Below are 21472 nucleotides of genomic sequence, written 5' to 3'. Positions count from 1 at the left end.
GATTTTTGAGGGCAAGTATGGCAAAGAGCTTAAGGGCATTGGATAGAGCCAGAATGCCTAGATTAAAACATCAGCTCTGACTTGCACTAGTTGTTGTCTGATTGCTATGTCCCTCTGTTTTTTCACTTGTAAAATGGAGAAGATACAGTAATATTCCACAGGGTTGTGAGGATTAAATAAGTAAACTCATACTAAGTGTTTAGAACAATATTTGGTATACACTGTCAGTACAAGTAATTATTTTCATCATTATAATTATTATCTCATGCTGAAGTCACTGGAAAGATTTTTACATTTCAATTAGCTCTTCCTAAAAATCCACCTGTCGGCTAATTCTTGAACAGATGTAAATAATTCGACATACAAACTTTTCTCCTATGTTTTCATATATGAAAGCCTAAATTTAAAAAAAGTCTGTTCTTTCGTATATGACGGCCTAAACTAAGAAAATGGTGATGAAATTAGTGACTATTGATAAAGGTAATAAAACAATGATGTTATTTAATGATTTGTGACTTTAAGACTAAATCCTTATTATAAAATGGACTTATAATTTCAAGTAAATTACGATTTATTGACAGACACTAACAAGGTAAAGTATGGCACATGAATATATCAAATACATGAACAGCTTCATATAAATGAATGATTAAAGTTTAAGTTTTCAGAATAAACTATAAAACGGCCTTAAAAAAATAAAAGGTAACAAAACTTAAGCATGCTTGATCAATATGGTTCTCATCGAAGCTAACTGGCAAAAGGTTAATTTCATGCCATGAATTTTGTTAGGAGTGTATGCTTCTTATTATTAATGTATTTGAGACATAAATTAACTCACTTATAAAACAAAAAAATCTGGTTAACACACAGGGTTACTGTAAAGTCACGTGATACTATATACATAGGCATTTGGAAAACTGTCAAGGTATCTACAGATACCTCAGTGATAATCTCTCTTACAGAGGTAGTAATAATATGGCCATATTTGTTGGGTAAAGACAAATAATTCTAAAAAGCTACACATTACAAACTCCAAAATGTCAAATTTCATTTGCTCTGAAATACTGGTTATTTTCTTAGAATTTTTTTTTTTTTTTTTTTTTTTCCAGTTTAAAAGCATAAGAGCCCCTTGTCAGGCAAAATCTTACAGGGATCTCAATCTACAAAACAGGTGAAAGAACTGCTAATCCTTTTCATCCCAATTTTCTTAAGAACTGCCTGCCTTACAGCTCCTAGCATATCTGCTTTAAAGCAAAGAAAACTAGAAAACTGGGACTTCAGCTTGTCTACACATCAAAACACATCACACTGTACTATTTCAGAAAAACTTCAAAGTCATCCTGGTGAACTACAATATGTGCTAGTGAGAAGTGACAACATGCTAGCAGCCCTCACTCTTGGTGCCTCCTCTGCCTTGGTGTCCACTCTGGTGGCACTTGAGGAGCCCTTCAGCCTGCCACTGCACTGTGGGAGCCCCTCTCTGGGCTGGCCACGGCTGGAGCTGGCTCCCTCTACTTGTGCGGAGGTGTGGAGGGAGAGGCATGGGTGGGAACCGGGGCACAGGTGGAGCTCACAGGTCTGTGTGGCAGGCACAGGCTCAGCGGCCCCGCACTTGGAGTGGCCAGCCCGCACTGCGGGTCCCGGGCAGTGAGGGTCTTAGCACTCAGGCCAGCAGCTGCGGAGGATGCCACGGTCCCCCTGCAGTACCGGCCTGCTGGTGCTGTGCTCGAAATCTTGCGGGGCCTCAGCTGTCTCCCCATGGGGCAGGGCTCAGGACCTGCAGCCCGCCATGTCCCAGCCCCCGCTCCTGAGTGGGCTCCCGCAAGGCCTGAGCCTCCCCAACGGGTCCCATCCACTGCCCAAGGGCTGAGGAGTGGTGGTGTGGCTCAGGACTGATGGCCAGCTCGCCTGCAGCCCTCATGCAGGATTCACTAGGTGAAGTCATCTGGGCTCCTGAGTCTTGTGGGGACTTGGAGAACTTTTATGTTTAGCTAGAGGATTGTAAATGCACCAATCAGCACTCTGTGTCTAGCTCAGGGATTGTAAATGCACCAATCAGCACCCTGTCAAAATGGTCCAATCAGGTCTCTGTAAAATGGACCAATCCGCTCTCTGTAAAATGGACCATTCAGCAGGATGTGGGTGGGGTCAGATAAGGGAATAAAAGCAGGCTGCTGAAGCCAGTCAGCTGCAACCCACTCCAGTCGCCTTGCAGACCGTGGAAGCTTTGTTCTTTCACTCTTTAAGATAAATCTTACTGCTGCTCACTCTTTGGGTCCATGCTGCCTTCATCTGTAACACTGCGAAGGTCTGTAGCTTCACTCCTGAAGCCGGGGAGACCACGAACCCACTGGAAAGAATGAACAATTCCAGATGTGCTGCCTTTAAGAGCTGTAACACTCACCATGAAGGCCTGCAGCTTCACTCCTGAAGTCAGCGAGACCAACCCACCAGAAGGAAGAAACTGCGGACACACCATCTTTAAGAAATGTAACACTCACTGCGAGGGTCCGCGGCTTCATTCTTGAAGTCAGCGAGACCAAGAACCCACCAATTCTGGACACACTAGGGTCAAGCTGTCTCTGTACTACACGAAAATTCAGTTCAGTGAGCACTCCATGCTTCAACTAGTCATTCAAAATGGGAAATAATTCTACTAAACTTTCAGGGTTACTGTGAAGGTTCAATTAAATAATATATATGTATGGGCAGAGCTAAGGACCAATGAGTAGGAAGCATTCTTGCTTAGGCATGAAATAAAGTATCTGACAAAATTATATAGCCTCCCATAAGAGCGAACAGAACTTGCTGGGCGCGGTGGCCTGTAATCCTAACACGGCCTGTAATCCTATGGGAGGCCTGTAATCCTATGGGAGGCAGAGCTGGGTAGATCTCCTGAGCTCAGCTCAGGAGATTAAAAAGTCCAGCCTGGGCAACAAGGCGAAATCTAGTCTCTACAAAAAAGACAAAAAAATTAGCGGGCTGTGGTGGTGCATGTCTGTAGTCCCAGCGACTTGGGGGGCTGAGGCAGGAAGATCACTTAAGCCCAGGAGGTGGAGGTTGAAATGAGCCAAAATCCCACCACTGAATTCCAACCTGAGTGACAAAGTGAGACTCTGTGTCAAAAATAAAAATAAAAATAACGAATGAACAGGACTTGGACGTGGTAACTGTAATCAGCGTTAAGTGTTTGATGCACATTAATTAGATTGATCTATAAATTTCAGAATACCCACAATTTATTTTGCTTGTATTTGTAATAAACTGTATTGAAGTCTTTGCAAACTAAGAATAAATGATTATTCAAACTTCAAAAAAAGTATGAATAGCTTCATTGTTCTTGGTTTAAAAAAAAAAGACGGTGTTAACTGATTTATCTAGTAAATCTAATCACAAATTTTAAAAATTCAATCATTTCAGGTGCCTAAACCCCTCTGTGCTAATGTAACATATAAATGAATTTTGAAATTACAATTAAAAATAACACCTATTAAAATTTTAATATTTTGACACACTTAACATTTAAGGGAGGCAAGCTGCTTTGGGGGCATCTCCCAAAGTCCTTATTGGATTTTAAATCATCTACAATTACAGTAAAAATAAAATAAACATTCATAAGGCAAAATACAATCCCAAATTACCATAGAAAGTGCAATGGACATTTTATAACAATATACACATACAGAAAAGTAACTAAACTCCTTACAATAGTATGGTTGACTGAATTTCCTTACTAGGATATCATTTAAAGATTTGTATTAGGTAGCATTGCCTGAAAACTTTTTAAATAGCTTAAAAACCTTTTAGTCAGATTCTTAAAATTATACCCTTAAATAAACAATATTATAAAAGAATCTGGTTTGAGATCCAGTCAATAATAATTAATTTACTCTGTTCTATTCAATTTATTTTCAAGCAAGAGAAAATCCTGAATATTTTTCTACAAAGTTAAGCTAAAATAAAAAACATTAAGGCAGCAATTAAGATTTGGTATCTTCCTGCTGGTGCAGAACATACAAAACAGTATGAAACAAAATTACAGCCCCTTATTAATTTCCCTTTTTGAAGATACTCAGAATTAACAGAAACAACTTCAAGGTACGTTGTACAATCATAAAATTTTGTATTCTATAAATATCCTCTATGCTTAAACTTTCAGAAATTGTGTAATTTTTCATAATGTTACCATGAAAAGACTAGCATATATGCAAATTAAAATAACTAAGATTTACCAGAGTGTATTTATGATTAATTGGTTGATGTCTTCTCCCTTTTTTCCCATACCAGAGACGAGACATTTCCTTTCCAGGGTAAATTAAGTTACATAAAATCACGTAAGAACTGTTTTCAAAAGCATTCTTCCTCTGTCAAAGATAAATTTCCAGCACCAGAGCCTTACTACAGTGACAAAACAGTTTGCTAGAGACAAAGATTTGATTGACAAGAGAGAGGGCTAATCACTAAGGAGTATCCATAGCAATGATAGTCCTGAGTGGAGGCTGTAAAGCTGGGGAGGGAAGAGAGAATTTCCCATGCTTAAGTTTGGTTGCACTGTACCCAAATGTGCAAAGAAAGGGCTCAAAACTTTAAAGATACAGAGCCTATATTTCCAAACATCAGTACACGAAGACATATACTAAAAGTAACCCAGTAACAAAAAAGGAGTAAATATAATTTCCAGAGTCTCTCAAGGCACATGAATGATTTTAATAAACATTTTGTTGTTTGTTCATATAGTCATAAAATTATGTTCCTTACAGCTAACAGTAAAACAACATTGCATCTTTTACATGAACATTTTTTAAGCAATAAGATGTCCTTTGTGGACTCTTCCACCCTAAAATTTTACAGAATGACTATGTAAAAACCAAGCCAATGTGCTACAAATAAATCCTACACAAATATTCAAAGTGACCTGAAAATTCCTTTGCGTGTTACACAGTCTGCTTTTATACTGCATTCTCTAACATCTAATTTCTTGAAAAGGTAGTTATAGTCACTATGCCTACATATACTTCACTAACCAGTGATATTTTGAATATAACCAAAGAAGTGAATTTTTCAAAGATTAAATATAAACTATAAAAATATATAAACTAAAACTAGAATTCAGCTTTAATTAGAGTATCAATGTCATGATGATACATTTGAAAATGTCTTTCATTTTAAGGTACAGTTGCTCCTTCCACTTCACTTTGTTCTATGTACATGATGCCACCTTTTCACACATACACCATCTTTCTAACACACAATACTGCATCCCAACCAAACCCCCGCCCCCATCTCCTTCCTCCACATTCCAGCATGCGCTCACACAGGGCACAGCACACCCCACAGTGAACACCCTACCTCCTCCACATACCAGACATTTCCCCTATTCCTCTCATTCAGCCCCACTACACTTAGCCTAAAATCTCTCCCACAGTTCCTCATAGGCACACTATCATTATCTTCACACCAGGCTTAAAGTTCTCTTCTACATACAGTGCATTGTGGTCACACTCCACCCCTCCATTACAGACTCTCCTAACAACTCATCAGCAATATTATACAATTTGGTGGTGGTGGTGGTGGAAGCAGCATTTTGAAAGCTTGTCGTAACTTCCAGCTACATTTTCTAAAATAACAAATATGATGTGTTTTCCAAAATGAGGTTTAAATGATATATTAAAAACAAAACCAAAAACCACCAAGCATGGCGTAGTCTATTCCGTTGGTTGCCTATTCAATATCCACCCTTACACTCTTTCCTAAAGTGGCCTTAAGTTTGCTCAGGTATCCTTCCAGCCATGTTTCTGAGGAGGTTTCTGACTAGTTCATCTCTGGACAGAACTAGTCATTAGAGACCTAAATCAGTGGCTCTCAGGTTTTAGCCGGCATCAAAATCACCTGGAGTATTTGTTATACCAGAATTCCGGGCTCCAAAAACTGTTTCTAATTAATGAGACTCAAATGGGGTCTGAGAATTTGCATTTCTAACAAATTCCCAGGTGCTGCTGCTGCTGATAGTCTGGGAACCACACTTCAAGAAACAACAGGTTTAAGCTATTCTGAGTGCAGTTTTCTGTTTCTCGAAGTCATCCAAATGTATAAATACAGTGTCAGGCAAACATAAAATGAGCTCAATAAGTCTCCTTCTTGCCCTTTCTGTTTCTGTAGTATTTACACACATATTGCTAAGTCATTTAAATTTGCCTAGATATCCAAGAGTTTGAAGGAGATGTCAATTATTATTATAATAACATGATAGGAAATAAAATAAAGCACTTTTGAAAACACTACCAGTTTAACAGTTGAACATAATCTGTTCTCATAATTCAGATATTCAATTTAATAATCCTTTTCCTTTACTTTATTCGAATTGAAGTTATTATATTACCTTATATCTCTTCCTGTTTGATTTGGGAATGGTATGATAGAAGCTATAATATATAATTTACCCTACTCACTATTTATTATTTTATGCCAGGTGAGGTGGTTGTAATCCCAGTGCTTTGGGAGGGTGAGGCAGGAGAACTACTTGAGCCCAGAATATTGAGACCAGCCTGGGCAACACAGCAAGACTCTATCTCTACAAAAAAAAAAAAAAAAAAAAAAAAAATTAGCTGGATGAGGTGGCACATGCCTGTAGTCCCATCTACTGAGGAGGATGAGGCAGGAGGACCTCTTGAGCCCAGGAGTTCGAGGATGCAGTAAGCTGTGAGTGTGCCACTGCATTCCAGCCTGGACAACACAGCAAGACCCTTTCTCAAAAAATAATACATTTAAAAATAAAGTAATATTTTAGAATTTTAATATTTAAAATCATAAACTAGTCTGTCACCCATACATCCTGCCTCTTCTCACAGTCTATATTAGAGGCTTTTTATTTTATATATTTTTTGAGACGGTGTATTGCTCTGTTGCCCAGGCTGGAGTGCAACGACGTGATCTCCGCTCACTGTAACCTCCGCCTCCTGGGTTCAAGGGATTCTCCTGCCTCAGAGTTCTGAGTAGCTGGGATTACAGGTGTGTGCCACCACGCCCGGCTAATTTTTGTATTTTCTTTTTTTTTTTTTTGAGACGGAGTCTCTCTCTGTTGCCCAGGCTGGAGTGCAGAGGCACGACCTCGGCTCACTGCAAGCTCCGCCTCCTGAGTTCACGCCATTCTCCTGCCTCAGCCTCCTGAGTAGCTGGGATTACAGGCGCCCACCACCACGCCTGGCTATTATTTTTTATACTTTTAGTAGAGACGGGGTTTCACCGTGTTAGCCAGAATGGTCTTGATTTCCTGACCTCATGATCCGCCTGCCTCGGCCTCCCAAAGTGCTGGGATTACAGGTGTGAGCCACGGCACCTGGCCTAATTTTTGTATTTTTAGTAGAGACGGGGTTTCACTGTATTGGCTAGGCTGGTCTCGAACTCCTGACCTCAGATGATCTGCATGCCTTGACCTCCCAAAATGCTGGGATTACAGGTGTGAGCCACCACGCCTGGCCTAGATAAAGATTTTTAATGGAAATACTATAGCTCATAACTTTGGGCTAGCAATTGAAGAATATTTTTAACAGAGAAAGCAAAACACTAGTTCAAAACTCTCCTGAGGTCGCTAATATCTTTAAGATAACATAATCAGTAGTCAAAACAGATGATATTAGGCATAAAACCTGGGTGTCAAATGCTAATAAAAGAAAACATATGAATAGTCTAAAACTTTCATTTGTAACTATACAGGTTCTCAACATAGAAATATAGTCACCTATCACATAATGACAGGGATATGTTCTGAGAAATGCATCTTCATCTTTAAGCAATTTCGTTGTGTGAACATCACAGCATGTACTTACATAAACCTAAATGGAATAGCCTACCATATAACTAGGTTACACGGTATGACCTATTGCTTCTAGGCCATACCATATAGCAGGTTACTGTACTGAATACTATATGTGACTGTAACACAGTGATAAGGATTTGTATATCAAAATATATCTAAACATAGAGAGGGTAATGCATTGTACTATGATGTTATGACATCGCTAAGAGAGAGCTCCATTACAATCTCAGGGGACCAACAAAATGTCATTATGTGGTGCATGACCATATTATGAAAGTCAGTACCTATCAACTTACAAATTCCAATTAAGTGTTTAATCCTTCTGATTTCTTTTTTAGATTTATTAAATGTCTTCTGGAGTTATAATTTGTAATATTATTTGATTATTCAATCAGTATTAAAAAAAAGAATACTTAAAAAAATTTCCTTTATCTGAGAAATGTGATTTCTCAATGTAGTGACTTTAGACACAGAGAATTCCTTCACTTTTGGACAAAATTAATTCTATGTGGATTTTGCTGGCTAGACTGAGAAGAGATTGTGAGGGTTTTGTGCGTTTAATATATTAGTTCAGTTTTAATTTTGGTGTTACCTGTACCTTAATAATAATAATAAACATATGTTTAATAAAATGAACACCAGACTACTCACTGCCTGTCAGCTTAGGAAATAAGGTATTAACCAAACAAGGGAAGTCTCCTGATAAGGTGTTTCTTAAAAGCTGCAGCAATAACCACGGTTGTAGAAGTTTTCGGGGAAACCTAATGAATGATCTTGACCATAACTCTACTTAATGACAGCTGTGAAAACAGAACTGGCTCCACAAGGCAGTTGCCACATAGTAGTGAAAAACCAAATCCAACAATGACATAATGTGATAAATGTTATGGCCTACAATGCTAAGAACAGGTTACATATTTTATACTCATTTAACTAAAATGGACAGCACTAAATACTAAAGTCAAATGGAAAGACTATAAATTATTTTAAAAACTAAGCTGAAAGGCAGATTCTAACATATTTTGAATAATGGTCTAGAGGTTTATATAGTAAGTAGTTAACATATTTACATTTATGCTTAAATAACCTAAACTTCAATTATTGAGAAAATGTGACTAATGTCACATACCTAAAAAGATACAAGTTGTTTCAAAACCCCAAAATTGTACAGCATGTCTTTTTATCAATATTTTGGCAATCGTGAGAAGCAAGAGGGAAGCCAGAGCGATTTTATTCAAAAACGAATCATTTTAAGAATGAAAAATACTGTTATACACCCTATCAACACATAATCTTACTAAATTCATTCTCAAAATTTAATCAAGTAAATGTGTGGGAGACCAAATAAACCAGGTAAAGCTGATTTAATAAAACCAGCTTCTTAGTTGTTTTTATTTATCATCCTAGGAGAACTGGATGCTTTAATTAGGTTTGGAGCATGAAAGATACCGAAGTACATGTGGTATAAAATTAGAGATGAAAAATTTTGGAAAGCTTTCTCTGCCAGCTCTTATCCCAAAAGGAGTGGAAAAGTCAATCCAAAGGAAAGCAATCAAAAAGCAATGTTAGCATAAAAAGCTCCACCTTTGAGGCCTGTGTGGTCAAGCAGCAAGACTGGCATGCTGGACATGTGACACAATGAATCTTTGACTTTCAGGAAATTCTAGCATACAGCCTCTTAAAGTTAGTACTTGGGGTGGATGCTGATATTGTCCGGGGTATGTAATGTCTCATGATAAATGATTGCAGGATGAAAGTGATTCAACTTACAGTATTACCATCTTGACTTCATGATAAGAAATTTCAAATTTATCTTTATATTACAACAAATAAATTATGAAAGTGAATGAAAAGTTTTACATGAATCTGAGCTTATTGTGGTGGTCACTCCTTTAAGCTATACTACTGGATCCTCGGGCACTTGTCAAATATATTAAATTTTAAAGGGTATTTGATAGACAAAGTTGAAGAAGACAAAGTTCAGAGATCATTGACTTACAGCCTGGTATGTTTTTTGATTTCCCTCTCCTTGCAGTATCTCTGAGTACACAACATGATGGAAGTCCTGTGGTATGTAAGGGAGCTACGCCAACATTAATTGTATCTGCATGGCTGCTACTGAGGAGAAAATATATTTTCTTAAAAATCAAGGCACAAAATGATTAAAGAAATCTTTCTCCATAGTGAACCAAATTTATGTTTTTGATGCAGCACCCCAGATGAAAGGAATATGAAAAATATTTCATATAATTTGCATGACAGGAACTGAAAAGTTGATCTATGTTATAATCAATATAGTCTAAAGATTCTTCCACAGTCTTAATATTGTATATGTTTAACACAACACCAAGTTGTGGCATGGCACAGTACACTAGTTTTCCCACCTTGACTGCACAATGCAATTACCTAGGTAGCTTTAAGCAACACTGATAACTAGGTCCTAGCTCCAATTATTCTGATTTAATTGGTCTGATTTGTGACCTTGGCAATGATATCTTTGAAAGCTCCCCATCATGATGCAAAGGTTCTGCCAAAGTTGAGCACTTGGTATGGTGGAAAAAGTATAGGCTCTGAATTAAGAGATTAACCACTATGAGAATTTTAGCCAAATAAAAAATAAGCTTAAATAAATTATCTGGGCCAGGCATGGTGGCTCACGCCTGTAATCCCAGCACTTTGGGAGGCCAAGGCAGGCGGATCACAAGGTCAGGAGATCGAGACCATCCTGGATAACACGGTGAAACTCTGTCTCTACTAAAAATAAATTAGCCGGGCATGGTGGCGGGCGCCTGTAGTCCCAGCTGCTCGGGAGGCTGAGGCAGGAGAATGGCGTGAATCCAGGAGGCAGAGTTTGCAGTGAGCAGAGATCGTGCCACTGCACTCCACCCTGGGCGACACAGCCAGACTCCGTCTCAAAAAAATAAAAGAAAGAAAGAAAAAAGAAAAAAGAAATATCTGTAAAATAAAGATGATAATCTATACTTAAATGTATTGCTCTAGCTCTAACTATCAATCATTCACGTGGTAGAATTACATGTTAATAGACAACATGGGGATGCAAACAGCAAATTCCAGACTGTGTGACATTCTACAGAAAAAAATCTGATTTCTTAAAAACTGAAATAAAAAGCAAAGCAAAGCAATGGTGGAGGAACCTACATTTAGAGAGACTTAAGAGATATTTTAATTAACTGCAACATTTGAGAGCTTAGTTGGATCATGACTCAAAAAACAAATTGTAAAAATGCATACTGTACATATTACATGTATTCTAAATATTTTTATGACACTTGAATAACTATGAACAATTGGAGAAAAGGAGGGACACAGAAGAAATAAGCTGATAAAACTGAATGACTGGTACATGTGAATTTGTTTTACTATTAATCTTTTATTTTTGTATATTTATTGAACAAAAGTGCGATCATCAGGAAATAGCAGATGTCAATAGGCATTCTGCCTCATCTTCACCTCAGGACTTGCCTGACAATTTGTTAAAATGCCATTAGAGCACTTCCCTTTTTAGTGAAAAGGCATAAAAACAATCTGTATCAAAAAAAAGTAATATTTTTCATAGAACTGCAAAGCCCCGCATCAAACAGTATCTTTACAACACTGGATATATTTACTGTCTTCCTGTGTTGAATACTGGCAGAAATCAGGGGAAAGACTATAATAAGTAGTTCCTTCTTGGTTATAAAGTAAGGTTATCAGACCCCCAAAACCAAAACTCATAATGCATATTTCTTTTATTTGGGTACCACAGCAAAAATTTAAGTTTGGTTCACTATGAAGAAAGGTTTCTTTAATCATTTTGTGCCTTGATTGTTTAAAAACATGCTTTCTCATCAATAGCAGCCATGTTGATGCAATTAATTCAGGCAGAGTCTCGCTCTGTCGCCCAGGCTGCAGTGCAGTGGCACAATCTTGGCTCACTGCATGCTCCGACTTCTGGGTTCACGCCATTCTCTTGCCTCAGCCGCCCGAGTAGCTGGGACTAGAGGTGCCCACCACCACGCCCAGCTAATTTTTTGCATTTTTAGTAGAGACGGGGTTTCATCGCGTTAGCCAGGATGGTCTTGATCTCCTGACCTTGTGATCCGCCTGCTTTGGCCTCCCAAAATGCTGGGATTACAGGCGTCACCCACCACGCCCGGCCCACACCAAAATACTCTTTATCATGTAGCATACAAAGTGACGTTACAAAAAGAGGAAATTCAGTCCTTTACACATAGTTTGAGTGATAAGAATAGTATTTCTCAGATCCTTTATCCAAATACTTAGGAACTGATTTATTACTACTGACCATCTTAAAATTTGGCTAAATTTTCTTTTTCTTAGTAAATATATGTTTCTGTCTATCTTCAATAGGACTGACCTTCAATGTTCATTTTTGGAAATTAAAATTTTTTAAAACATTATGGAATTTTTCCTGCTATCCCAAGTAATTAGCAGGAATTAATCCTGCCATCCCAAGATTATTTAGTAATCTGGGGTGCCATAGTTTATGAATTCTTTTAACATATTTTAGGGTACTGATATGAATAATATAAGATCTGAACAGAGTTCATTAAGTTAAACAGTTGAAGTACTGGGGAAAATAATTCTGAAACAAGATTAAAAGGGAAAACAACAAATATTTTCACACTATCGCAGTATATAGAAAATGTTTCTTGTTGTTATTGACTTGCATTGGAAGACAGAATAAAGATAAGTGAATCAAATTTACAAAGATATGTTTCCTTAAGCTTATTGTAACAAGTAACTTTCTAAGAGAGCTGTCCTAAAATGTAAAGTATTGTCCTTTGAGGTAATAAATTCTCTTTCACTGAATATGTTTAAACAGAACAACAACAACAACAAAATGTAAATGACAGACTGTGGACTATCAGTTAAAATGTCCAGAATCTATGGCTTTATGAAAAAATATTTACTACAACAGATGAAAGAACTTATTTTAGGAAATAGAGCAATCTTGAAAGATGAGAAGCTTTATACGTTAATTTTAATCTATGCCTAAGTTTATCCATTAATAAATATTGAGAATGAACTATACGCCTATACAATTCTTAGTTCTGAAGATATAATAGTGTAAGAAATTGACAAATCCCTGCCTTATGACCCTTACATAGGGAAAGGCAAAAAAACATAAACAATAAGTTTACCAAATTTATCATATACAAACTTCCCCAGTCAATGTATACACTTCTGGCTAGCAATATATTTCTGCTTGAATAACAGTCAGGGATAATAAAGATCTCTTTAAGTATCACTAAAGCAGAATAACAGTGAGTAGAGCTGTTAGTTTAAATCTAACTGATGCCCAAGTTGGTAGCCATAACAAGTTCATCCTAAATTCTAGGGCACCTATTCTCCATTCCTATGTAGAACACAAAAATAAAAAACATCACAGCACATTCTGAAGTACTACGGTTTTATATAAGGGTTTTAGCCAAATTCTTCCTGTTTTAAAATAAATCATGCTAACATTTAAAATTACTCTTTCCCTTAAACAAGTACTCATTAGTTTAACAAACATTTTTATTTTATTTATTTTTTTTTTGAGACGGAGTCTCACTCTGTTGCACAGGCTGGAGTATAGTGGCGTGATCTTGGCTCACTGCAACCTCTGCCTCCCAGGTTCCCTGCCTCAGCCTCCTGAGCAACTGGGACTATAGGTGCGTGCTACCATGCCCAGCTAATTTTTGTATTTTTAGTAGAGATGGTTTCACCCTATCGGCCAGGCTGGTCTCAAACTCCTGACCTCATGATTCACCCACCTCGGCCTCCCTAGTTTAACAAACATTTTTTAGGCATTTAGGATCCACGAGGCATAACAAGAGCAATATAATGTAAGATACATTACAATTGTAAATTTTCTAGATGCCACATTAAAAAAGTGAAATTAGTTGTATTAATACATTTAAGCTAATATATTCAAAATATTATCACTTCAATATTAATCAGTATAAACAAACAAAATGTTTACATTCTTTTTTCTTTCCATTCTAAGTCATTAAAATCCAGTGTGTATTTTATACTATAGCTCATTTCAATTGAGACTGGCCACATTTTAAATGCTCAATGGTTACATGTGGCTATTGGCTATAGGAAGTAGAGTATTTTACACTACAGCACACCTCAATTCAGACACTAAATTTTCATAGGAAATACTTGACCTTAATTAGATTTAGACTGATTTAGATCATATTTAGAGTTCATGAAATTTACAGTTGAAAAAGTAGATCATATATCTAAGTTATTCCTAATATATTTAAAAATTGTCCAATAATGGAACCAAGTATCAGTTTTTAAATTAATAATTAAAACTGACAATGCAGTCCCTTAGTGGCATTAGCTGCATTTCAAGTACTTAATAGCCACATATGGCTAGCGGCTACCATACTGGATACTGCAGTAATATTTTCAGACAATGTAGCAAGGAGTTTCCAAAATTATTTTTTTTCTCTTCCATTTTCTTTTGAATTGCACCAATTCTGGTCAAAGGACTGCTGAGGAGACATTTATTTTTCCTGTAGAAATTATAACCTGCAGAGTCTTGCACAGAAACTGAGACAGTTCCTTTGAATCAAAATAGTCAATAGTCTCTTATTTCCAAAGTTAAGTACTCCAACCTCATGGAGAGAAAGCTCTCAATTCCTGTTCGTGACTGACAATTCTGCCATCCACCTTGCCACCCAAGCTAGAGATAACTTTATGGTTACCAAGTTGTCACTAAGTCCTGTGAATTAGCTAGCTAATACCTTTTCTAACTTTATTTCATCACCCTCCACTCCACCTTCAACTGTTGCTGCCTTAGTTAGGTACATATCTTTGATCACCTGGGATATTTTAAGTACCTCCTAAAGCTAATCTTAAAAACACAGCTCAGGGATATATATATATATATATTTTACATATGTAATCACCTAAGTAACCACCACCGAGAGTAACATATAGAACATCCACAGAACTCAAAAAAGTTCCCTCCTGTCCCTGAGCCACCCTGTCACAGCACAGTTATCCAGTAGTATGATGCATTTTTTTTTTAAATTTTTTATTTTTTATTATACTTTAAGTTCTAGGGTACATGTGCAGAGGGGTATATCACACACCGGGGCCTGTCGTGGGGTGGATTTCTGACAGTTTGTCCTTTTGAATTTTGTGTAAATGAAATTACATAGTATATGCTCGTTTGTGTCAGGCTTCTTTTACTCAACATATTATTTGTGAGATTCATCAATGTCATTGCCTGTACCAGTAGATCTTTTTTATTGTTATCTGGAATTCTGTAAGTATTCAAAAATGTATTCATCCATTCTCCTGCTAATGCGACTTTCCAATTTGGGGCCATTATGAATAAAGCTGGTATGAAGATTGATAATGTTGGTTTAAGTATTAAAATACCCAAAATACATAGTCAATATGTTCTTCTTTCTCTTCCTTATATTGGAGTCACAGTATAAACTGATGCTGTATATATTACACAGAATGAAATCAGACACATTCCAAATCAGTTTGCATTTTAAACAAAAGACAAGCCATGTATACGTTCAATTACTATACATGTTAAGTGCATGCAAGATATATTCATATCACATTAACAGCCACAAACATTAACACCAAATGATTAACAAAATTTTGATTACATTTATTATCACATTTTAGCATCTGCTCTATATTTTCTAATGCATCAAGAAGAGACAAATCTGGGCAACACCAACAGATGTAGATATTGCCACCCTACCAACCTTATAAGATAAAGCATGTAAAATGTAATATGTAATCTTAAGATATATGTAAGAGGAGTTACAAAAAGTTTGTTAGTATTACTTTGACCATTTAAACAAGTTCAGGAAATTTGAGCACATAAAATTTCTACTACTTTGTAAAATTAGCACCCACTTATTTCCTTAAAATTATTATTGAAAAATTTAAGTCAAGATAATGCGTAGGTCTGAAACCTGGAGAGAAGTAGTAATTTGCATAGATGCTATGCAAATACTACGCACAGACGTGTTAAATGACTGCTGTACCTCCTCCATGAAGGAGATGAAATTAAATCAGATGTGAAATCGATGTTTTATGAACATTAATATAACAGCAAAATTAAAATTATTTCCTTTTTGTCATAATGTTAATCTTTCCTAAATATTCTATAACACACTCAATAAAAGTCATTTTATTGATGGTGAGTTTTCTAGTATTTTAAAGCAAAAGCAGAATGACAAATATAGTATTAAAGTCACTCTTCAGATTCATTCAATAACCACATACAAACATGGATAGTGAACCTGACCTTTAAAAAAATTCCTCTTTTGTGCAAACATCACTTATACTTTGTACTACCATAAAGCTATAAATTCACACAAACTAAAAAGATGACTAAAATATTCATATTTTTCTCCTTACCTCCCATTCTCTGGCTGCTGCTTGATTACTAGAATCCTCAATTGTTTCAGACTCCTCAATCTTTTTTACTACTATAAATCCGGGTTCTCTGGCATATTCGCCAGTATCTTCTGCATATATTTCTGGACTCCACTGAATGAAGAAGGCATACAAGTGATCTGTCCTGTTAGGGGAAGTGACTATTAATATACCTAGTATTCGGTGTGGCCAGTATTACAAAATTATATTTGTAAAATATCTTGATAAATCTTGAAGACTTAAAATATACACAAAATATATTGTTTTATATTAATATAAAAGGTCTACCATCAGGAAGGCATTAACTCAAAAATTTTATTTGGCTATATTCTGTCAGGTTGTTCTTTAGAAAACTATATTAAGATTTTCCTTGGCATGTTTTTGACTAGGTCAGATGCTGTATATAATAATGCTTTTCTTCTTTAAAGACACTAGTGATGGAAAAGGAAATTAGATACACAACTTTGACCTCATTCCTACAATAATCTAATGATCTAAAATACAAGTAAACTATTTATTAATGGCCTACTTTGAGACATTATACAGAATTTTCCAAGTTAACAGAAATGCAATTTCTTTAAATTTTAAATGATACTAGGAACACACAGTGTTGAGAGACAGATGATCTAATCTTAGAAATCTCAAGTTTCCCTTTTCAATGTTTGGTTTACTAGAGTAAAGCCAGTTGTTACATTGCCTGATAAACATATTTGAGAGTCACATACACATTTCAAATATCTGTTTTATTGGTTTTAATTAACATGTTTTTGAAAATTGATTACATAACTTTCAGCTAACATATATCAGTTAATAACCATGGTTCTAGAAATTATATTTTCAATATAATAATTTTTAAAATTGCCATTCTTTATGTGGCAGCTAACATATTTAAAAGGTGCTACATTTTATCTTTCAATATAATATCTTATCTTTTTATTAATTTCTCACTATCTATGCAGCAGTTTTCCTAAGTTTTATGTCTACAATAAAGACCAGAATCCTAATAATACTTATTTGTAATGAATATTAACCAAGATACAAGAATGAATATTAAAATAGGAAATTCCATGCAAACATTAAAATAAAACCAAGAATAACGAGAAAAAATTAGTTTTTACATTTCTCATTGGAGTGATTTCAACATCACTGGCACGTTTGAATATCTGGCTCTGACCCTTTCAGGTATTCATCATTTGCACAATGCAAATCATATTTTAAGATTAAGCCAATGTTGTGGAAGACACACATTGTACTTACTCTATATATGGTGGAGTGGGAAGAGGGAAAAGAGCATTATCATTTTATGACTAAAAGCTGTAGTCTTCCAAAGCAACATATAAAGATTTTCCAAGAGGTACACAAACACGTAAGATGGTGCTAAGGGAATCAATCTGCATATCCCCAATTTCCATATGTTACTCTTTGCTCATAATAATCTGCCTAAAATCAGTATGGTCAAGATATTTTATCGATTTCCTGTTATCTACTTTCATTAAAGCACTTTTTCTAATTTATAAGGAAGGGCATATCTTCGCCTATTCAGAATTTACAATGGGACATGCCCGACAGTATAAAAACTTCGACGCTGTCCAAGATTGGTGTTGAGACATGAAACGATTATAAAGACTGGGTAATAAGTCCTTCTGTATGTCAGGTGGTTTCTCATTAATTGATTTCCACAAAACTGAAGGAGTTTTCAATGGAGTTGTTCACTGATGATCACTAAAAACACTGTGACAAAAATGATTAATTTTGGAATTACATAGAAACAAGTTTAAATAATTGAAAGACATTATCAAAAAAATGAAATTCTCTTCAGTCTCACTGACTTTTCTATGAACAAAGCTTCTCAGTACTTATAAAGAAAAATAAAAGGGAGAGGCAGAATTGATGCTGAGTCCTATCTCATCCTTTCAATGAAACATAGTAATCTATCAATGGATACAGAAAAGGTCCATCTATCTCCTTAAGACAGGCATTTCCTATGATATTTTACTTTTTATGTGTAATACTTTTGTTTAGCAGTATCTTTTCAAGTATGTTAGCATAGCATTATCTTAGAAAGTAGAGATAGTATCTTACTGTGCAGCAAAGGGTAACCATGTTTACCGTCCATTATAAAAATTCAGGTTCCCTAAACTTATGGTTCCTCTTCTGTAAAATAACCCCAGGTACGTGCAGCTGTCATTTGGCCTTCTTCACATTCTTTGTGGGAAAGGAGGTACAGAGAAATCTCACAATTGCTGATGCTCTGATTACTGCTATTGTACAGATGTTTGTGCTTTCTCCCAGCATGCACCAAATGGAGGCAGACTAAGTTGTTGGCTTGCAGGTAGCCTAAAACCTTAACCCTTTACTATTTTTACAAAAGTCACAGAAAATGTTAAAATAAATGCAATTTTAGTATACACACATACAGATATGTAAATGTGTTAAGTATATGTAGTTTGTTGCAAAGAACTGTAATAGGGGATAAAAATATAGCACCTTATGAGATTGTGTGAGGTGGTATTATGGAAATACAAGTTTAAAGAGAAAAAGTAATGATGCAATGTCTAACTGTTAAAGTAATTTTAAGTGAATAATAGGGAGAGAGGGAAAGTTGTTATAACGTTTCAATTCTACTGCATATAAGTAACAGTATTTACTTACAATGTAAAAATTCACAAGATAGTACAATAGACATCGTTTACAACTGCTTAAAACTTATGAAAAATTTAATTGTGCAAAGGGTACACACAAATATTGTGAAGACCACTACATCCTTTTAGTAGGTAATTTGGTGTCATGTATACAGAAGGTATTTAATGAATATTCGAGGAATTTTTAGTATAAACAATGATATACCATTAGCTGCCTTCAGGAAGCAGCTTTATTAAATAATATTTTGATGACTCTTCTTGCTCCAAGGTATACCTTACATTTCTTTACTCCCCAAATGGGATATTTGTTCACATTTTAAAATAATAAACTACAAAAGAGAATGCAATTAAAAATGGGGCAAATTATAAAGTAGGGGCAAAATGGTTTCAAATACACTTATTGTCTGCTTTTAATCATAAACTATGTTTCAATAGTTTATCATTGGTATTTTGATACACAAAATAATTTTAGTTCAAAGAATCTCAGTAATGTTTTCAAGTCTTCATATCGGTTTTTTACCTTTCTTGTGGCACAGCAAACCAATATTCATGCTTCTTATCTCTCTGTGCATACTGTTGCATTGTAGCACTTGCTTGAGATACAAATGTTTTCCTCATTGGTTTTCCGACTCTGAGACACAAGAACTTATGTAATCGATGCCTTCTCTTTTCTTTTAAAAGTGCAGAACCTAGAATTGAGATGAAACAGTGTTTATTCAATTCTCATACACCAAGTTTAAGTAGTTTAGTTAATTTTACCTTCAAAATTCTGACAAATAATTACAGAATAAAACCTCACTTTACCGGCACTAAAGTAAATTTTCTTAAGTAATTTATATTTTTTTCCTTCAAAGGTAAAGTCACAAATACAACATGACTAAACTAACAAAAGAGCCAAGTTAATGAACAAAAATTATGTCTAAGGACATTAAGAAAAAAATGTAAAAGTTTCAGAAACATTATTACTTTTTCAACACCCATACTAAAGTAATTTTATATACACGCATATTATATAAATAATTTTCTACATATTCTCTATCAGTCTTTTTGAATGACATCTAAATAACTGTAGAAGTTTTAAAGGCATACTTAACATGGTTGTTCCAGACAAAAATTTAATGAAGTTTCTAATGCTTTTACATGTATACAAAATTGTAATAAAACAGTCAACAATATGTTATTCTGCCACTGTTTGGATAGCTAATTAAGAATGAATTAGTTCTAACTCTTTCAACCAGAGGTGCTGATAGAGTATACTGAAGGTCTGAATATATAGGTGAATTTAGGAACCCAGACATTTATTAGCTTACCAAGGCAGCACACTGGAGGAAATAGCACTTATAGTCAGGAGATCTGGGTACTCGTCATGGCTTTTTCTGTGCAGTATTATACAAGGTAGATAATCTATGGGAACCCCGCTATTTTCATGTGGTCAAAACGATGAACTTTCACCATTCTTCTCATAATTGTACTAGACAGTTTTATATTTATTACATAATTTTATTATAAAGTCATAAAGATCAGAAAGTTTGAATATTTCTCTATTACAGAATATGAAATAACTTAAAATTACTTAAAACTAATTATTCCAAAAAAGTAAGAAAACAAATGGTAACAGTTTAGAGATGTCTGTTTAAAAATATCTATCAATTTTTCTCCTTTTAATATTTGGTTATAATAACCTCCCCTAACCCCATTAAACCCCAAACCCCCACAACAAAATTAGTCCACCACATTATCAGGTTAAATGGATTATTTTATCGTTTTCAAAGGTTTTATAATATAACTATCACATGTAGTCAAAGATCTTCAAAATATAAGGTAACTATCAGATGCATTTTCTGTCTTTGATGTTTTGAAGAATGCTGGGCAGCATTCTTTAAAATCTCTTAACAATACAGATTGTTAATAACAACTGGATGTCTTAATAAGCAAATAGTTAAATAAATTTTAGGGCCATTAAAGCCATGTTTTCAAACAACTGTAATGACATGGGAAAAGATTCATGACATAAAAAAGTAGGATACAATAGTATAGTATAATCCTGATTTGATGTAAATAACAAATTAATATGTATGATTTTATTCTATAAGAAAGACAAATATATTGAATGTTAACAATGATCGTTTCTGGGTGACGAATTCCAGGTGATTTTTATAAACTTTCTAGAATCTTCCTATGTTTGCCAAATGTTCTTTACTGAACATGCATTAGTTTTGAATTAAAAAAAGGATTACAGAAGAAAAATATTTGATCTTTTATAGAACTTGGTTCAAGTATTAATACATTAATTCTTTTAATATCTACTGAACACAGCCCTTAGATCTTCAGGGTATCTCAACTGGATGATGAACAGAAAATTCGGTATTTTAAAAACTGAGCCAAATCTTGTGTACTGCTGCGGGGAAGGTAAAATGGTGCGGCCACTATGGAAAACAGTACAGTGGTTCCTCAAGAAATTAAACATAGAGTTACCATATGATCCAGAACTCCACTCTGGGTATATACCCAAAAAAAATTCAAAGGAGGGATTCAAACAGATATTTGTACACTAATGTTCAAAGCAGCATTATTCACAATAGCC

General features: G+C 35.2%; 1 protein-coding gene across 16 annotated transcripts in view; it reads right to left on the bottom strand.

Annotated features, from left to right (window-relative positions):
* The window catches only part of OXR1 (oxidation resistance 1), a 466073-nt gene that overhangs the window by 23523 nt on the left and 421078 nt on the right, over window positions 1–21472 (bottom strand). For 14 of the 16 annotated variants that reach the window (XM_009213469.3, XM_021942555.1, XM_003903062.4 and 11 more), the window contains 2 exons: window positions 19409–19577; window positions 16229–16391 (listed from right to left, as the gene is read on the bottom strand). In XM_009213469.3, coding sequence (XP_009211733.1) covers window positions 16229–16391; window positions 19409–19577 — 332 coding nt within the window. Of the gene's footprint in view, window positions 1–4232; window positions 6483–16228; window positions 16392–19408; window positions 19578–21472 lie in introns of those variants that run through there. The other 2 variants (XM_009213476.4, XM_009213477.4) reach the window with 2 other exon arrangements.

This window comes from Papio anubis, chromosome 8 (genome assembly GCF_008728515.1).
Source record: "Papio anubis isolate 15944 chromosome 8, Panubis1.0, whole genome shotgun sequence".
NCBI lineage: Eukaryota > Metazoa > Chordata > Mammalia > Primates > Cercopithecidae > Papio > Papio anubis.
The sequence above is the reverse complement of the archived record's forward strand: the minus strand, read 5'-3'. Positions and strand labels throughout refer to the sequence as shown.